This window comes from Ovis aries, chromosome 16, assembly GCF_016772045.2.
Source record: "Ovis aries strain OAR_USU_Benz2616 breed Rambouillet chromosome 16, ARS-UI_Ramb_v3.0, whole genome shotgun sequence".
Classification (NCBI taxonomy): Eukaryota; Metazoa; Chordata; class Mammalia; order Artiodactyla; family Bovidae; genus Ovis; species Ovis aries.
This window is the reverse complement of record NC_056069.1, coordinates 20,303,794-20,323,282: the sequence shown is the minus strand read 5'-3', so window position 1 is coordinate 20,323,282 and position 19,489 is coordinate 20,303,794. Positions and strand designations below refer to the sequence as shown.

The following is a 19,489-nucleotide window of genomic DNA, read 5'->3' as shown; positions in this document are numbered from 1 at the left end:
ATTCAAACCTTTAAGAGCTGTACTCAGAGCTCTAACACTCCGATAGTTTTCGTCAGTCTTTAATGATTACTAACCAAAAGGTCCCTGAGGTTTTTTCTCCCACATTAACAGCTCAATGGTTACAAAATTAGGGTCATTTCTTTTTCTTCTGCCCCTCCAAGCAAAAGCATGATGATTCAAGGTCAAAATACATTGGGAAAGAGGAGAACGTTTTAGAAAAGATAATTAGGACACTGATATGGAAATTTTTGCACACAGTTGTATTGGCCTGTAAGAGGGATCAAATGTTATTTACACACATTAATCTAAGACTTTCTTGGCTGTACCACACAGCATGAAACATCTTAGTTCCCTAACCCCTGCTCCCTGTGTTCCCTACGGTAGAAGGGAAATGTCTTAACCACTGGACTGCTGGGAGAAGTCCCCTTTCTTAGGTATTTCTCAACATTTATTAACCAAAAAGATTCCCTGAAAATGGCAGACGAATGTGGATTTCATTATAAAGTTAAACATCTGAACGTACTCACATAAAAGGAATGTGTACTTCTATATTAATAATTTCTGGAAAAGACTTAAAGAGGAGATTGCTTAAAAAAAAAAAAGATATGGCAATAACAGGCCTGTTAAAAACTCCTGCTTGATAAAATAACAACCAAGAAGTAAATAGCTTTGAGGATGTTTTCATTTCGGATACATGTTAAGCCACTAGATGGCAATAAAACATAGACCATGAGTTGCCACAGGCCTTAGATCAGGTGGGGCGGAGGGGCTGAGGAAGGAGAAAGAACTCTTTGTCTTGGTTTTGCTTCCAGAAAAAATACTGGAGCCAAATTGTGATTATTTACAAGATAGAAAGGTCATTTTGGCAGAAAATCTCTTTCCAAGTTATGTTTGGTTAAACTATATGAACTTGCTGTATTTGTATGCCAGCAAAGGTTGAATATTGATACTTTTACATAGTTCAACCCCAGAAGTATTTAGATTCCTAGAACATGCTACTGAAATTTATTTTAATGAAGGATAAAAAACCCAACAGGTAGAAGCAACTGAAATCTGATGATTTTCTTCTTTCTTAGAGAAAGAAACAAGATCTTATTGGATTCAATGACAAGACCACAAGATTGCTATTTCTGGGAAAAGACATACAGAGGCATTTTAAAAAATCAACAATGTCCCATTACCATGGGATAGTAATGTTCTACAAGGTTAATAACCACCACGTTTTTCCTAAAATTACCCTAGGTGCTATAATTTCAGTAAAAGTGCAATGACTTGGCTGTTTCTACTCTGTACTTTTAAATCAAGTATATCTCGCTCAGTCTGAATGAGGTGAGGGTGGGGGATGCAAGATAATATCTGGATGTTTTCTGTCCTTTGTTAAACTAAAGATTCCACTTTTTTGCACACTTCCAGGGGAGGATTCTGATTGACTAAGAATTTTACAAGGCAGTCATTCATGATGCGATACAAATAACGGAAAAGGTGGGGCCAGAGGCAACTGGTTACAAAGCAGGGTTCCCTGTACTGCATCAGTGTTGTGCCTCCTTGGTGTTCCTCGGCCCCTCAAGATCTCTGGCCAAACTGAGACTTCACCTTTGGGAGGAAAAGGTCAGCTGCTAAGTGGCATCAGGTGACATGACACCATTCCTGTCAACACACTCTAAGGAAATACCCAAACCCAAAGATACCGCATAAGCACAAGAGACTATTTCAAATGTAAAACAATAAACTATTTAGAGCTGTTATTTTCCTGGGGAGCAAAAAGATTCTGAACTTACAGGGGGAAACATAAGAAACTAGGAGTGGAAAAGTGTTTAGATTGAACGCCAGCAAGAATTTCTAACCCTGACAGTGTTACAGACTTGGGAACAGAATAGGGAGGGTAGTGGGGGATCTTTGCTGAAGGTTATGTCTATGCCTGATGCTTTAGGTTCAGCTCTGTCCATCAAAGTGGAATATGACCTTGCACATCTTTTCAATTTCTCTCATAACCTAACATTTTATCCTCTTCACTTCACAGGAAACTGGCTGGGGAACAACAGGGAGGGATCCTTTCCTGCTTTGGAGATGAAGGTAAAGTATGAAGAAATGAGTTCTCAAGAAGAGGAAGACAATGAGATGGGCTTGGAAGGAGGCACTGAGCAGCTGAAACAGCAGGAGACCCATTTTAAAGAAGTATAAGGAGGAAAATACACACAGGAAATCAACTCTGAATCTTCACTGGAAGGACTTTCGCTGAAGTTCCAATACTTTGGCCACCAGATGTGAAGAATCAACTCATTGGGAAAGACCCTGATGCTGGGAAAGATGGAGGGCAGGAGAAAAGGGTGATGGAGGACAGGATGGTTGGATGACATCACCAACCCAATGGACATGAGTGTGAGCAAACTCCAGGAAATGCTGAAGGACAGGGAAGCCTGGTGTGCTATAGCTTATGGGTTGGAAAGAGTCGGATGCAACTTAGTGACTGAACAACGGCAACAAATATACACGGGAAAATAAACTGAGAGGGGTAGAAAGTAAAATGCCAGTCTTTTAGGGTTTAAAATTATAGGAACTTTTCTTTTTCTTCCTTTTACTCATATTTATATTTTCTATGCCAAAGGTTTTATTTTGAAAGTGGTATGGCTTTTTTCATTGGAATAATCTAGTGTGAAATCAGCAAACCCAAAGCATGTTGGGAATGAGGGGAATTCTTTGGCCTATTTCAACACTTCCCTGAGTGACCTGTTAAATGTCTACAGTCTTCTGTCTATTGGTGAAAGCAACTATGGTAACAGTTCAGTTGAGTTCAGTTGCTCAGTCGTGTCCGACTCATTGCGACCCCATGAATCACAGCACACCAGGCCTCCCTGTCCATCACCAACTCCCGGAGTTCACTCAGACTCAAGTCCATCGTTATAGTTGGCCAATAATATTGGTTTCAACTCGAGTGACAAAAACATCTTACCATTTAAGCATCATAATATTTAGCATTAAATGGTGAATACTCCAGCCTATACTAAAACTTTGAGGAGGGACTTCCCTGTAGTTCAGACGGTAAAGAATCTGTCTGCAGTGCAGGAGATACAGATTTGATTCCTGGGTCGAAAAGCAGAATGGCAACCCACTCCAGTATTCTTGCCTAGAGAAGCCATGGACAGAGGAGCCTGGAGGGCTACAGTTTGTGGGGTCGCAAAGAGCTGGACACGACTGAGCAACTAACACATACATACATAGAGCTTCTTAGATTATATACTCTAGTAAAAGGCCATTTGTGAAAGCTGTGATGAAGCCACTTAAAAAGAATCTGCAGCCTTTTGGGCAATAACTACCTTCCATAAGGTGGTATCAGTCATTAAGCTAATCATAAACAAACTTTCCTAAGTAGATTCCAAGAGTTATTTTCAGGCATCATATATATCCACAAATTATACAGAGTGTTTTTTATTCAAAGAGCCAATTTCAAGGGTATTATTAGTAAGTATACATCCTAGTTAAACAGTTCATTGACATAGACTAAGTGATATCTTACATAATATATTTCTCAGTATATCAATTATAATATCTACAGAAAATGTCTGATATGTAAAAGACTAGATTTCCTTAAAATTGAAGAGTGTTAATGGCAAGGTTCAAGTTGGAATTTATTGATCAATTAGCTGGAGATTAACACATACTACTTGACATATACAGATTATTTTTTTTCACATTTTATTACGTATTTAAGTGTATTTTTCTTACAACAACACCTGGAGGTTTTAGTTAGAAGTAAGAATAGTGACCTAAATATACTCAGGTTGGAATGATTGTTTTTACATTTGATGATGGTTATTTATACATTATTTTACCTGATTTACTCTGTTACTCAGCTTTAGATATAAAGTTATGGTTTCTTGACAACTATCAATTAAAAGTCCTTAGCTTTGTATGATTTTATTATCACAAAATATGATGAAACATGATTGTAAATTTTTTAACATAGAAATATAATTATTAGAAAGAACTAATGACCTCCAGCAAACTTTTAAGCAAATGAGACATTAAACTTCCAAAAGGGGTGGTGGTGGTATTCTATTTTTAATAGCCTGCATTAATGAAAAATATCACTACATACTTTGCTATTTATGGACTCATGAAATTTTGATCTAAATTATAGCAATTAAAAACTTCAGGAAATTTGGGATTTCCCTTGTTGCTCAGTGGTAAAGACTCTCCCTACCAATGCAGGAGATGCAGGTTCGATCCCTGGGCTAGAAAGATCCCACATACTGCAGAGGGGCTCTCGGTAACAAAAGAAACCACAGTAGTGAGAAACCCTCACTCTGCAACTAAAGCGCAGCCCCTGCTCACCACAGCCGGAGAAAAGTCTGCACAGCAACGAAGACCCAGCATAGCCAAAAACAAATAAATATAAAATCAAAAAATGTCAGGGAATCTGAAAAAGTGTTAGAACCATACATGATTCTGCTATCCAAATACTGCCATTACTAATTTTTAAAAACAATACCTATTATGAAATTTTGGAGTTCAAAGAACCCTTGCTGATAACACCACAAAATTCACTAAGTATTTTATTTTCTAGAAATAAGCGTGGTGTTATTTCACTCTCTTTATAACCTTATGAGACAAGTAGCCTTGTGTCCTTTCACAGAGCAGAACAGGCTTGCCCGTGCACACTCATTAACAGGAGTAAGTGAAAAGTTTTGGCTGGGGTCTATCTTAAACCAGCTGAGTCCCCAATTTTACCAACTGGGAGAAAAAGTCATAGAGAAGTTGGTGAGTTGCTTATGTCACTAGCGCTAGTTGTGACGTAGCCTAGCCTTGATTATGATTTTTGTAACTCTCTGGCTCATCCTTATTAACAGTCAGTGTTGATTTTAAATCGGCTTCATGTGTTCAGTCTCTCAGTTGTGTCCGACTCTGCGACCCCATGGAGCATAGTCCACCAGGCTCCTCTGTCCATTGGGTTCTCCAGGCAAGAATATTGGAGTGGGTTGCCATTTCCTGCTCCAAACCTGCTTCATGCCCCAGGTTAAATCAGCTTTATCCCATGCCATCCCTAGCCTGCCCATTCCAGTAGCTCTCAACTTTCCCTGAGAAAATACGGGGGTTTTAAAAAGTATCTGGACCTGGGTCCAGATTTTTGGATTCAATCGATCAGAGGCGTAGCATAGGATAAAATCTTTCCAGGTGATTCTACTGTGTAACTAGAGTTGAGAAGCACTGATCTATACTAAACTACTTTGTATTCCAAAATTCTTTAGATTTTTTTTCGCCTTCCAGTATTTCTGGGATCATGTGGTTAAAGTGTTTTCATGATTTGTATACCTAAAAGGAACACATAAACATAAATATGTCATTCAGTTAAATCTCTGGACAAATACCATGTTTAAAAGAAGAGTAAATAAAGCATCAGGCTGAATTGGAATATTGAATTTCAAGCACTAATCATGCACCTAATTATACTAAATGTAATTTAATCCATGATATAGCTTTCCTCTTCAAGTGCTTATGTCAATTAAGGAAATGTGGTCCCACTTAAGTATGTCACTTGGGCAATTTGTAATTTGAAGCAAAGATAGTCTTTGGGTTTTCAGATTTATAAGAAACAGACCAATATGGACAAAGTTATATTCTCTAGCATTGCTTTCAGATTACTTGAGTGAACCACAGAATTTGTATCTGTACTTGCGTTTGGTTTAGAACGAAGTTAAGAACCAGAACTAATCCCTGCCATTAAAATTTTCTGAGGACTGAGAAACCTGTCCAGCAGGAAGCTGTGCTTACCTGTGCAAACGGAGTCACAATCAGGTCATCTCCATGTCTGAAACAGAAACCAAATCCCATGTTAGATGACACTGGCCACTCTAGGACCACTTTCAAGCCATATTAAATAGTATGTTTCACATTCATAAGTCCCCAAAGAGAATTACAGTAATTCCATCCTTATTCTTCAACACATGTTCTTCCCAGTCACAAGGGTGAAGCTGTGTGTTCTGGGATGTTAACCATTGACCAGTTCCCTGAGTAAAAAGAGGGGCTTCTTGATCATCAACCAAGGCCACGGACAGTTATAAGCACACAGGATATACGACAGTAGAAATGGAGTTCCAGCAGCAGGACCTGAGTTTACTCTTGGCTGCTTATTATAGGCATTACTGAGGGGCACCCAGGAAGGAGCCAGCAATGGCAGTGAGTCCAGTGAAAGGTCCCTGGACCATCTACTGGAAGGTGCTGAGCATCACTGTGTGTGAGCCTTGGATGGGCTCGGAACTGTAGATGACACGGGGCTGCATCAGATGCTAATAAAAACCCAGTGGAACTTTTCAACTGACTCAGGTCCTAGCAGCCGTAGTTACTGGGGAATGTTACCCTGTGTGTGCTGTTGCTATAGCAACCTGAGTGACACAGTGCCGAGGATGCAGGGGCAAGGTGTCAGCATGACGTCTCTTGGACAGACAAGGAGAGGCAAGGAAAGTTGTGCAACAGTCTACTTGGAAGAAAGTGAGAAACCCATGCCCAGAGTTCTTTCATGGCATTTCTTAGCATGAACAGTTCATGAGAAGGATTTCCAAAATCTCCACGGGATATATCTTGATGTAGCTAGCTGGAGTCCTTTAATCAAAAGGGAATGGAATTATTCTACACAGAAAGTTTCAGGACATGACCCTGAGAACACTGCAGATGAACAGTTCGCTCACTCATGAACAATTCTGGAAAGGGCTTGAGTGACCTAAAACAACACTCAGGAAATATGCTTCAGCACTAGCGGCATATGGATGACGTTAGTAAACGGATCGTTACCAATAATTAGACCAGTTGTTTTGGTCATCATCGAGTTACACAGAGGTCTTCAAATTCAAAGTGTGGGAAAAATAAAGCAGAAAAGGAACAGTACACGCTTTTAAGGAACTATGAGTTATTTTGCACCCTCTTCATTTCACAATTATGGTTTTGAGGGGCATCTGCTCTTTGGAGAGATTATGCAGACAGCCAAAATTTAACTCATACAAAATCTAGATACTTTTCAAAGATACAATCTTTGCTTCTACTTTATTCTTTATAATTGCTCGATTACCAAGTTTATTTCCTAAGAACTTAGCCACCTTGACAAAGGCACAGCATCATTCAAATATTAATCCCCGGAAATAAGTCTTTTAATTTTTCACATGAATTACCCTGGATTTGAATTACTCTAAACTGAAAAGCATGTGAGCATATATAAAAACAATTCTATCTTTAGTTATATTTCACTCCCAAGCACTGGAAAGAATTTATTTAGAATATACAATATTTAGGGTAATTTATCAGTCTTGCTTCCCTTTCCCTGTCAAAGCATAAAGGAAGTTATAGTTTTACTGATGGAGATATTTCACTCTTTTGACTTAACTTGACCAGAAATTGTTTTTGCCAAATATCTCAAGCCTGTCTCATTTTAGTCAGAGTAGAATTATTTCTAGCATTTCAGTGGCAAATGTCCTTAATAAATAGCTAATCTTTTCTTTTCAAAATTATGTAAGGTTTAAGTTATCTCTGAATATGTAATGAATGTATAATTAAAAAAAAATCTTTGTCTAAGTCTTTGTCAGTCACCTGCTCTGGTTAACATGAGCTGAACCAGAGTCACCCCCTCTGGTCCCTGGGCCTGGGGCAGCCTCTCTCCTTCCTCAAAGACAAAGCCTGCTGAGTTCTGAGCCAGCGCTACTGGAGGCAGGGGAATGTGAGGCCCTGCTGCTGCTCTGCTAAGTCGCTTCCGTCGTGTCTGACTCTGTGCGACCCCGTGGACTGCAGCCCACCAGGCTCCTCCGTCCACGGGATTTTCCAGGCAAGAGTACTGGAGTGGGGTGCCATTGCCTTCTCCTGTAACTGCATAGTGTTACACCAATTCAACTTACTGCTATGGGGGAAAAACACCGTTTACTGAGACATGAAGACAAAGCACAGACCCGACTAAGGGCACACACTCTGTGGACCACAGCACGGCTACAGCCAGAGCAAGTGGGGCGACGGGGGAGGGGAGATGGATGGGTCAACTACAGCCTCGGGGGTGGGGGAGGGGTCTGGATTGACTACAACTAAGCAGACAACAGGATGAGACAGGAAATCTAAACCAATGATGAAAGCTCAACAGGGCACTATTGAATATTCTTTTTCCAGAGAGGAACGACCACAGTCAAGAACTACTCCCAGAGAGATGGTACAAGGAGGGAGGTGGGAGGGGGGTTCAGGATGGGGAACATGTGTACACCCGTGGCGGATTCATGTTGATGTATGGCAAAACCAATACAATATTGTAAAGTAATTAGCCTCCAATAATAAAAAAAAAAGACAGTCACATTAAAAAAATAATAAAAATTAAAAACAAAAGAAATACTCCCTATGACTTTGGCCATCCTTCTGCTACGATTGCAGTATTTACTGCAGCGCTTTATTTTCTATCCACATTCTTTCTGTAATAAGCCAGTAAAAAAAATTAAAAATTAAAATAAATAAATAAACAGAATTAAAAAAGAAAGAAGCCAGCAACACTGACAAGAAACCGAAAGAGAGAAATCAAAGAGCAAACCCTCACAGAGACTTGACTGGGATCCATAAACTATTCAAGTACTTAAATGAGGAAAAGCCTCTTGCCTTCTTAACAAATTAAGTTCAACCAACAGCAGCACCCGAAAACAGAGCTTTGTAAGCTAGTTCATTTCAAGGTTGTGTGTGAAACACAAGTGCCAATGACCTTTCCACACTCTATTATGACCAACCCAGAAGGAAAAGGAGATGCAGTTAATTAGAAGAAAGTTTATACTTTACTGAGTGAAGACTTCTAATCCTACAAAGCTAAAAAGGATTAGTGGCCACAAAGTACCTGCTGCTTCTGAGTATCATGCATCACAAATTTCAGGATGATATGCGGCCGGATGAACTAGTGCTTTGAAGAGGGGCCACGGGCTGAGGCTTACTTTCTGAATATTGTGTAAACTTTTTGATCTTCCACGCTTCACCGTCTCTGGCTGTAAAACCAGAAAGTCGTTCTCCTCTGGAGTTTGTCAATAGGATTAGGGAATTGATAAACATGCAGACAATGGTATTTTGAAATCCTAGTGTCTTTCTTCATTTAGACTTGAAACTATCACCTACGCATTGTCACCCTTGACCCTCCTCTTTTAGAATTAGAAGCTAATTAGAGAACAAGTATGTTCTTGTTTTTAATGTGTATATTAAAATGTTTCTGGGAGCCCCAAAATAAAAAGTGCATAAAAATGCTTCTGGGAGCCCTGTTTGACAACACCCAAGAATTAGCCACAGGAGGAACTTTCTATTCACCACTCGTTATTCCCATGTTCACAGAAGTACAGACATAGAAAACAAACAAACAAATACATAATACAATATACCTGATCTTTTAAAAAGCTAATATATACATATACCAAATATAAGACTCATATGAACTATAGAAACTTTGGGAAATACAATAAGACCTTGAGTCACACAAAGATAACTGTTGATAACACTTTCCTTCTGGATATGTGAGCAAATGTATGTTACATAGGATTTTTATAGACACATGATTTCTTACATAGTTAGAACCCTACTCTAATTCCACTTTATATCTTGTTTTTAACACTAAACCCGTTGAATCATGAAAAATTTTACATACCTTTATACCTTTTTTTTCATTTAGCAAAGTGTTTTATTCAAAAGCTTCTCAGCACCAACTAGCTGTCAGAAAGAATGGATGATATCCGCCTTTTTGTGTCCACCCCACTCCCAATTCCAGAGGCAGAAGTTGAACCATCTGGCGAGAGGTCCTTCTAATGATTATAATTCAGATCATGCTAAGGTTTTGGTTGTTCTTTTATTTGCTCTCTCAAACCCTCTACTTAACCATGACTCAAGAAGGGTGCCCTAATACTTGAGCTCTCAAAACTGCACGCTGCCTAACAGGGTCACTGTCCCTCCTGGGCATCAGTCAATGAATTCAGTTTTTTTCAAGGTAATTCTATGTGCCTCCAACAGCCAGGAATGGGAGGTTGATCAAAACTGACATGATTGCGTCCAATTGTTTTGAACCATGGGAAATGCCTTTATACTTTTAAATGGGACTTCCCCGATGGCTAGGAGACATGGGTTCGAGCCCTGAGTCAGGAAGATCTCTGGAGGAGGAAATGACAACCCATTCCAGTATTCTTGCCTGAAAACTCCCATGGACAGGGTACCCTGGTGGACTACGGTCTAAAAAGGTCACAAGGAGTCTGACACAACTGAGTGACTAAGCACACATACTTTTTAAATGGGCTTTCCAGGTGGCTCAGTGGTAAAGAATCTGCCTGCCAATAGAGGAGATGCAGGAGATCCCCTGGAAGAGGAAATGGCAACACACTCCAGTATACTTGCCTGGGAAATCCCACAGACAGAGGAGCATGGTGGGCTACAGTCCATGGGGTTGCAAAGAGTTGGACACGACTGACACACAGGCATACTTTTAAATAATTTCTGATGACTGTAGCCTATGTTTAGTAATCTCTAAACTTTTCAAGCAGATGTCTATCTAAATGCATTGAAATGTAACTGCTAATTCTATCTTAAAATAGGTTCTAATAATTATATGAATTACCCAAATGTATTTTAGTTCATTCATTCCTTTAAAAGCAACCTAGTAAAAATAAATGCTTATTTTGATAAAATGTTCATCAGACAAAGCCAAATATTAAAATACTACTTGAGAAATAGTGTTCACTGTGTACTAATTAAAGGTGATGCTGAATATTTCATGTTGTTACCCTTTTTAAAAAACTGAAGTATAGCTGATTTATGTCAGATCAGTTTTAGGTGTACAGCACAGTGTGTTGCTACCCTTTTTAATTAAAATCATGAAACTATGGTTTCAGACAGTAAAAATATTCTGGAAACTTGGCAACTAAGACTTTTTGTGAAACCAAAACATATCTTTCCATAGGTATCATTTTCAAATGAATTGCTTTTCCAAAAAAATAATGTTGCCCTCTGAGAAAATATGAATGCCTCATTTAAGAATATAACAAATCTTTTAAAATTACTTATGAAGGAGGTATTATGAATTCCATAAATTCCTAGTAGACACAATACTACTGAAACAAAATAACAACAAAAACAAAGAAAAACTCTTCTTCACTGTCTATCAGATTCACCTGAAAATATGGTTTCTCTGCCTTGTTTGGCCCTTTAGTTTACAACTAGCTTCACTGTAAGTAATAATAATAATAAAAAAAAGACTAGTACTTCCACTATGGGACCCCAGGGACTGAAGTTCCTATAACATGAAGCCAACATCAGCCATACCTGAAAGAAACCTTCTCTGTTGCTACTGGCCACTTAGAATTAAGGTAACCCATTTAACACAAAAGCATGGTCAAAATCACAACTACCAAGACTTGAATTTTGGCAGGAATGTCCAGGAACATTTGAGTGAAGACTAAAAATAATGTAAGTTACTACAAGATCAAAATTAAAGCAATTCAGTACTATGTGCAGCAGTATGATTCAATCTGAATTTTTTCAGTATCAAATTCCAAGCCATTTGTGCATGTCTGTATACATAGTTTCAGTGGGTTTTCTATAATTCTGACCATAGTTATCAGTCATCAAGCTGAAATGTTAACCCTCACTTGAAAATCAACTTTGCATTTAAAACCCATTCTTTTCCTTAGAACCAAAAAGGAAAAACTCCAAATGGAGAAACGGAATTACAGCCCTTTCCTCAATTTTAACAGACAAATGAGCTAATAATACCTATTCTATGAAAACAGGTGTGTGAGAACATCCAAGTTTTTAACTTTATGAGGAAACAGCTTATGTACTTTTAACCCTTTCTTTTGGCCTAGAATTGTAATTTCCTAATAGACTTGAATAGTAACAAACTAACCTCCTGTCCATGAATGCTCAGCAAAATCACTCAATGTTTGTTGATTTCAGCACTGGGGGCCCTTTTAATATATTCCTATAATTTTTTATTTCTTAAATGGGCTTTCAGTATAATTACTTTGAAAAATCAGAGTACAAATATCCAACAAACTGATAAATAATAGTAATAATAATTTCAAACAATTATAATTATTATAAAAGAATATGTGTGCTCAGTCGCTCAGTTGTGTCTGACTCCACACCCCATGGGCTATACTCCGCCTGGCTCCTCTGTCCACAGGATTTCCCAGGCAAGAGTACTGGATTGGGTTGCCATTTCCTTCTCCAGGGGATCTTCCTGACCCAGGGATCAAACGGGCTTCTCCTGCATCTCCTGCATTGGCAGGAAGATTCTTTACCACTGAGCCACCTGGGAATCCCCTATAAAATAATAATGGTAATTAATATTTATCAAACGATTACTATGCACTAGGCACTATGCAAAAAAACATTACATTGATTATCCCATATTAGGTTTTTGTTTTTTTTTTTAGATTAGGGACGGGAGGCCTAAGAAGGACAAAAAAAATCAAATGCCCATGGCATGATGGGGCCAGCATTCAAACACAGGCAGTGGGACTCTTGATGGGCCTGTGCTTAAACACTGTGCAATTTGGCATCAGTAGTGGCATTTATCAATGCCAAAAGCACATTCCAAAAAATCCCTAATCTCTAGCACATTTTTCATTTTATGAAGCTGATATATACCATAAAGACAACAAATGGAACAATTAATGTAAAAATGCAGAACAAAACAAAACAAATCACTAAAATGACTCACGAAATAGTCTCTACCCATCTACTGATTTTCATGTCCTTCTTCCCTAAACTAAAATAATAAGATGAAATCAAACAATTGTTGGTTTCCTACTGAGGTGATAATTCTGCCTGAGAGTTCAATATCATACATTCATATTCAGAGTGCAGCTAAATTACATGCCTGTCATATGTAACAAATGTCTCAGGAGATGGCATTTATGTGCATATGCATGCATATGTAAATACCCCATATAAATATATTTATGTATACATTGTGTGTGCATTTGAGTGCAATCCTAGGGAAAGTATTTTGATTTTCTGCCTCTGTATTTCAAATAAGGAAGGATAAAATTATCGTGGAGGAAAAGGTGCATCCTTATCAGTATAAGGAGAATTTACTATCTTATTTTGTCTGTACCACTCAATGTAAAAACCCTTCAAACACCATCTCCTCTGCAAAATTTCATTTTAAGGTATATTTCCTAAGATTAAAAGCACATAATGTCAATGCAAGGTCATCAATTGTAACAGATGTACATACCACTCTGGTAGCGGACAGAAAGTATATGAGCAATCTCTATGCTTTCCTCTTAATTTTGCTGTGAAACTAGAAATTCTGCCCAAAGTAAAATCTTTCAGAAAAATAAATGTTATATCCTATAACTTTAGAAAGGAAAGTTACATATCAAAGTCAGACATTGAAAGCTATTTAGTCTCAAAAAATTTAAATCATTTGCTCACTGCTTACTCACATTTTAAGAATTAAGCTCTGGCCTGATATTTGACGAAAAACATTCTTAAAACAAAACCCTTCATTTTTTGGCCCATGTATGCTCATACCACATGCATTGATAAGAAAGTAAATGAAACTGGAGCTAATGCAACATAAGCAAAAATTCTCTAGTCTGAAGTGTAATCTCTTCTTTTTTTGTCATAAGACAAAATTTAAGGCTTCATTAGAGAATACACATAATACCAATAGATGGCCTCAAATTTGTTAAATGATGGCATGAAAGATGATCCACTGTCAAAATTATATAGCAAAAGGTTTTCTAGATGTAAGAAGTTAAAAGCGATTTGCGGACATAGAGACACTCTCTAAGCCTACCTACTTTGTGTAATAAAAGCCAATACGAGAAAGGGATCCTTCTAGGCATGTGAAGGCACAAATCATTGTCGTGTAATGGTGATGCCTGACCTCCATGGAGGGAGAAGGAGGACAGGAAAGGGTTGAGTACACAGCAAGCTTTCGGAAGCATCCTCACTCCGACGTAGGAACAGGTTCTTTCCTAGTTTATCTCATTTGACAGGCCTGTTCTTAACGTCAGTGGCCCTGCCCGCTTGGTTTTTCTCCAAGATGGGTTCCCAGGGAAAATATTTATGGGTAGCAAGAACAACAATTTTTTAAGAGCTGCATGAGGTAAAACAATTCCGTAGATTAAAAGAAAGTAAAAGTGAAGTCGCTCAGTCATGCCCGACTCTTTGCGACCCCATGGACTGTAGTCTACCAGGCTTCTCAGTCCATGGGATTTTCCAGGCGAGAGTACTGGAGTGGGGTGCCATTAAGAAGAGGCATGAGAGTAGGACGCTTTCTGTGCAACTACTATGCACCAGATCATGCTTTACCGACCCATGGAATTTAATTCTGATGCCTCTGCATTAAATGGATGCTCATATTCCCATCCTAAGATAAAGAACTGGGTTCAGAGAACTTGAGTAACTCACTGGCGGTCATGCCCTTGGCAAGTGGCAGAATTCAGTGGTTTCCAAAAATGGCAGGCTGAAACCTGGTTCTTGCCCAGCAGAATGTTCACTGGCCTTTGTGAAGAAGAGAATACACATGAACCAAGGAGTGAGGTTTTTTAAAAAAGATACATTAAAAAAAAAGAAGCTAACTGTACTCCTTTCAAACACTCATTTATTTTCAGAATATGTGCCACTCTCTTCATAAAAAAAATCAAGTGAAATGCCTTTGGAAAATAAAATGATTGTGTATATCGATGGGAATTTCCTTGTTAAATAAATTAAGTCATTTATCTGACAAAGTAAGTACTTAGTAACCCAGTGTCAGTCCCCAGATGGTTTCTGAAGTTTTATTGAGTCATGAACTCCCAAGGCATGAAAATGAGCAGTGGAGCTGGATTTAAACCCAAGCTTTAAATACTGTTTCACCTCTACTGCACCATGCTGCTTTCTGCATGCACAAATAGATTCAGACTCTTCTGAAGCCCCATAGAAGTCCATATTCTAGATTCTAGAACAGCACGGCCTAACAGGTGTTTGCAGCGATGAAAATGTTTTCTTTCTGAGCTGTCTAAGTTCGTATCTACCTGCCACAGTGGCTACTCAAAATGCAGCTAGGGCAACTGAGGAACTGAAGGCCACTTTTATTGAATTTTAATTAATTTAAATTAAGAGAAATCTGTCACCTGTGGCTAGTGACTTATCACCTCAACTGGTGCAGCTCTTGAGCAATTTTTACAAAACTTCAGTTACAAATATTCCAAGGAAGACAATGTTTTATATAACCAAAAAAAGTCTACTCTAAGCTTAAGGGCAAAAAAGCACTGATATATTAACATAACACAAATTTTTGATTATTTGGCAAAGAGCCTAAGTGGAAAGATCTGCCCAAATGCCCATCAAGATTTTACACCCCTGAAAGGGAAATATAGATTTTAGTTCAACTGCTTTAACTTTTCTATTCTCACCTAGGGGCTACTGTACCTGCCAGCAAATGCCAAATGAGTGGTCCAGCAGCAGCTGTTGGTTGATATCACTATGTTCAAGGTCAAGATACCTGGATTCCAACTCACGTTGTGCATGTGTGTGTGTGTGCATGTTGAAAAGACACACTTTTGAGCAGAATTTTGTGATTTCTAAAAGTGAGCTAATGATACTTTCTTGTTTCCTTACATGATTGTTTTGAGGATCAAGTACTGAACTTCATGGGAGAATGCTTTGGCAACTATAAAGATTATACAGATGCTGCTGCTGCTGCTGCTAAGTCGCTTCAGTCGTGTCCGACTCTGTGCGACCCCATAGATGGCAGCCCACCAGGCTCCCCCGTCCCTGGGATTCTCCAGGCAAGAACACTGAGTGGGTTGCCATTTCCTTCTCCAATGCAAGAAAGTGAAAAGTGAAAGTGAAGCCGCTCAGTCATGTCTGACTCTTTGCAACCCCATGGACCGCAGCCTACCAGGCTCCTCTGTCCATGGATTTTCCAGGCAAGAGTACTGGAGTGGGTTGCCTTTGCCTTCTCCATACAGATGTCAGGCAAGTGTAAGAATAAATTCTTATACACAGTTCAGTTCAGTCACTGAGTCGTGTACGACTCTTTGTGACTGCATGGATTGCAGCATGCCAGGCTTCCCTGTCCGTCACCAACTCCTGGAGTTTACTCAAACTCATGTCTATTGAGTCAGTGATGCCATCCAACCATCTCATCCTCTGCTGTCCCCTTCTCCTCTCACCTTCAATCTTTCCCAGCATCAGGGTCTTTTCAAACGAGTCAGCTCTTCGCATCAGGTGGCCAAAATATTGGAATTCCAGCTTTAACATCAGCCCTTCCAATGAATATTCAGGGCTGATTTCCTTTAGGATGGACTGGTTGGATCTCCTTGGAGTCTAAGGGACTCTCAAGAGTCTTCTCCAAAACCACAGTTCAAAAGCATCAATTCTTTGGTGCTCAGCTTTCTTTATAGTTCAACTCTCACAGCCCATAAATGACTACTGGAAAAACCATAGTCGTAACTAGACGGACATATACATCACTTCTCAAAGAGTCTGCTGACACTAGAAATCACAAAGGGTGAAATATGGTAAACCTTGTAAAAATCCTGACTTAAACTGATAGCTTTGAGGTTTGTTTGTGAACCTTTATGGCATACTTTCACCACTCTTAGAGTGCTCCTGTGTCTGGAGAGCCGGGTTATAGGCAAGCTGTCTGTCTGGGAAACATCAGGTTTCTTTCCTAGAGAAATACTACAGATGGGCTGCCTGTGTGCTAAGTTGCTCAGTCGTGTCCGACTCTTCATGACCCCATGGATTGTAGTCTGCCAGGCTCCTCTGTCTACAGGATTCTCTAGGCAAGAATACTGGAGTGGGTTGCCATGTCCTCCTTCAGGGCATCTTCCTGACCCAGTGATCAAACTCATGTCTCTTATGCCTCCTGTGTTGGCAGGTGGGTACTTTAGCACTAGTACCACCGGGGAAGCCCATAAAATGAGCTACCTTCAAACAAATATAAGAAACAAGAAACACCAAAAAACAGTGAAACATGTAGGAAATTTTACCTACTCTCTATAGTAGGCGGGAAAAATGAATGGGGACTCAATATACTGAAGATAAATAATGAATATTAAAAGACGTAAAACAAAAGTATGTTGCTAACACATGGACTTAACTCTGTGATTTGTTGCAAAAGAGTTCTTTTACCAACTGCCTTCTTTTTTTTAGTTTCTGTAAAAATAAACTCATAATTGAAAATAATAATGACTGAATGAAGGCTTTACCAAAAAAAAAATCACCACATAGACCTTTAGATAACATATAAACCATAATGCGTGTTTTCTGATTTTTCTGGCAAAAAAGCAAAAATGAAAAAAAGGAACAAAAAAATAAGTAGCTAAATAAAATGGCCCTGATGCACAGAACAAATTCAGTCTGAAATTCTCTAAGTCCCAAAGGAAAAGTCAATGTGGAGGCACAGAAACATGAGATCTATATGCAGCCCTGTTCTCCCTGGAAGGAAGACTGGGAGCTAAGAGGACTTGGCCTTGGGACCATTCATAACATTTCCTAACAGACGATGTCAGGCACTGAACTGCTTAAATGATCTCTTGTCACAGTGCAGACTCCCACATTTGCAGATATGCCAACAGATGTCCTTTTTTATTCTGCTTTTATCTTCTCTGCTTCCATGGACAGTCTGTAGCAGTTAAGGTCCTAAATATGTCTAGAGGTTAGCTATCCAGAGTATGTGTGCTTGGTCACTCTTTCATGTCCGACTCTTTGCAACCCCATGGACTGTAGTCCACCAGGCTCCTCTGTTCATGGGATTTTCCAGGCAAGAATACTGGAATGGGTTGCCTTTTTCTCTGCCAGGGAATCTTCCTGACCCAGAGATCAAACCCATGTTTCCTGTGTTTCCTGCATTGACTTTTCAGCAGGTAGATTTTTTTTTACCACTGAGCCATGTCAATGACAACTAAGTTTTATTTATCCAAGATTAAGAAAACCCTGAAGTCTTAAGACAATGAATGGAAAGCTGACACAAAAGTCTGAGAGAAATCTCAACAGGCAGATGGAATAATTGGGGATAGTTCTTCAGTGAATCTATACCTCAAGCACACCACAAAGTGCTAGGAATCTGATAACAAAGCCCAGTGTTCGATATTCCTGACTTTTTTTCTGAAGAAAAACCATCGATCTGGTTGAAGGCTCTTTATTTCCTATTTGTAATAGCATATTTTAAAATTTTCATCTTAGAGGGATTTAGTGAGCGTGACTTAATGATAATCCCTAGTATATTTTATCTCATGAAGCACATCATATAATGTTCCAATAGGGTGATTATGTTTCCTTATATGGTGCATAAAACTGTACAGATGGCATTGAGAACAACTCACTAAGGATCTAAGACTGACAAACAAAATCAATATTTAAAGGAAATGATGTGTAAATGGAAATAGGAATTTATATAGGAATCTCAATAATGACTGGGTAAGTCTGCTTTTCTATCTGAGTAAGAATCTAGACTTTTTTTCATGACAAGAATATATGATCCAAACAAAATTCTTTGACTTGTTGTCATGGATCTATGGTATCTTCAAGCGATACCCAGTCATGGAATAGGTACAGTCAATATTTGCTGAATGAGTAAAAGCATGAAACTCTCATTCAAAAATGCAGCCAGTTATTAATAATACCTTTATTTAAAATGTGGTAAAAGACACAGATTGGAGAAGGCAATGGCACCCCACTCCAGTACTCTTGCCTAGGAAATCCCATGGACGGAGGAGGCTGGTAGGCTATACAGTCCATGGGGTTGCAAAGAGTTGGAAACGACTGAGCGACTTCACTTTCACTTTTCATTTTCATGCATTGGAGAAGGAAATGGCAACCCACTCCAGTGTTCTTGCCTGGAGAATCCCAGGGACGGGGAAGCCTGGTGAGCTGCCGTCTAGGGACTCGCACAGAGTTGGCCACGACTGAAGTGACTTTGCAGCAGCAGCAAAAGACACAGATTGGTTACCTCCGTTAGAAATCAAATTTCTTCTTTCCCCTGATCTATCCACTTCATTCCCACAACTCACTGTCAATATTTAAAGTTCAGGAAATTGTAATTTTATAATACTAGAGAGTGGTTTTGATTTTGGTTTTCTTTAGCTGGAATCAAGATGGCTAGGAGAAATATCAATAACCTCAGCTATGCAGATGACACCACACTTATGGCAGAAAGTGAAGAGGAACTAAAAAGCCTCTTGATGAAAGTGAAAGAGGAGAGTGAAAAAGTTGGCTTAAAGCTCAACATTCAGAAAACGAAGATCATGGCATCTGGTCCCATCACTTCATCGGAAATAGGCGGGGAAACAGTGGAAACAGTGTCAGAGTTTATTTGGGGGGGCTCCAAAATCACTGCAGATGGTGACTGCAGCCATGAAATTAAAAGACGCTTGCTCTCTGGAAGAAAAGTTATGACCAACCTAGACAGCATATTAAAAAGAACATTACTTTGCCAACAAAGGTCAGTCTAGTCAAGGCTATGGTTTTTCCAGTAGTCATGTATGGATGTGAGAGCTGGACTATAAAG

At 39.1% G+C, this 19,489-nt stretch overlaps 1 protein-coding gene across 9 annotated transcripts in view; it reads right to left on the bottom strand.

Moving 5' to 3' along the window:
* PDE4D (phosphodiesterase 4D) overlaps positions 1-19,489 on the bottom strand; it is a 1,582,769-nt gene that overhangs the window by 200,405 nt on the left and 1,362,875 nt on the right. For all 9 annotated transcript variants that reach the window (XM_042233629.1, XM_060400411.1, XM_042233630.2 and 6 more), the window contains one exon: positions 5,770-5,806. In XM_042233629.1, the coding sequence (XP_042089563.1) occupies positions 5,770-5,806 (37 nt within the window). The remainder of the gene's footprint in view (positions 1-5,769; positions 5,807-19,489) is intronic.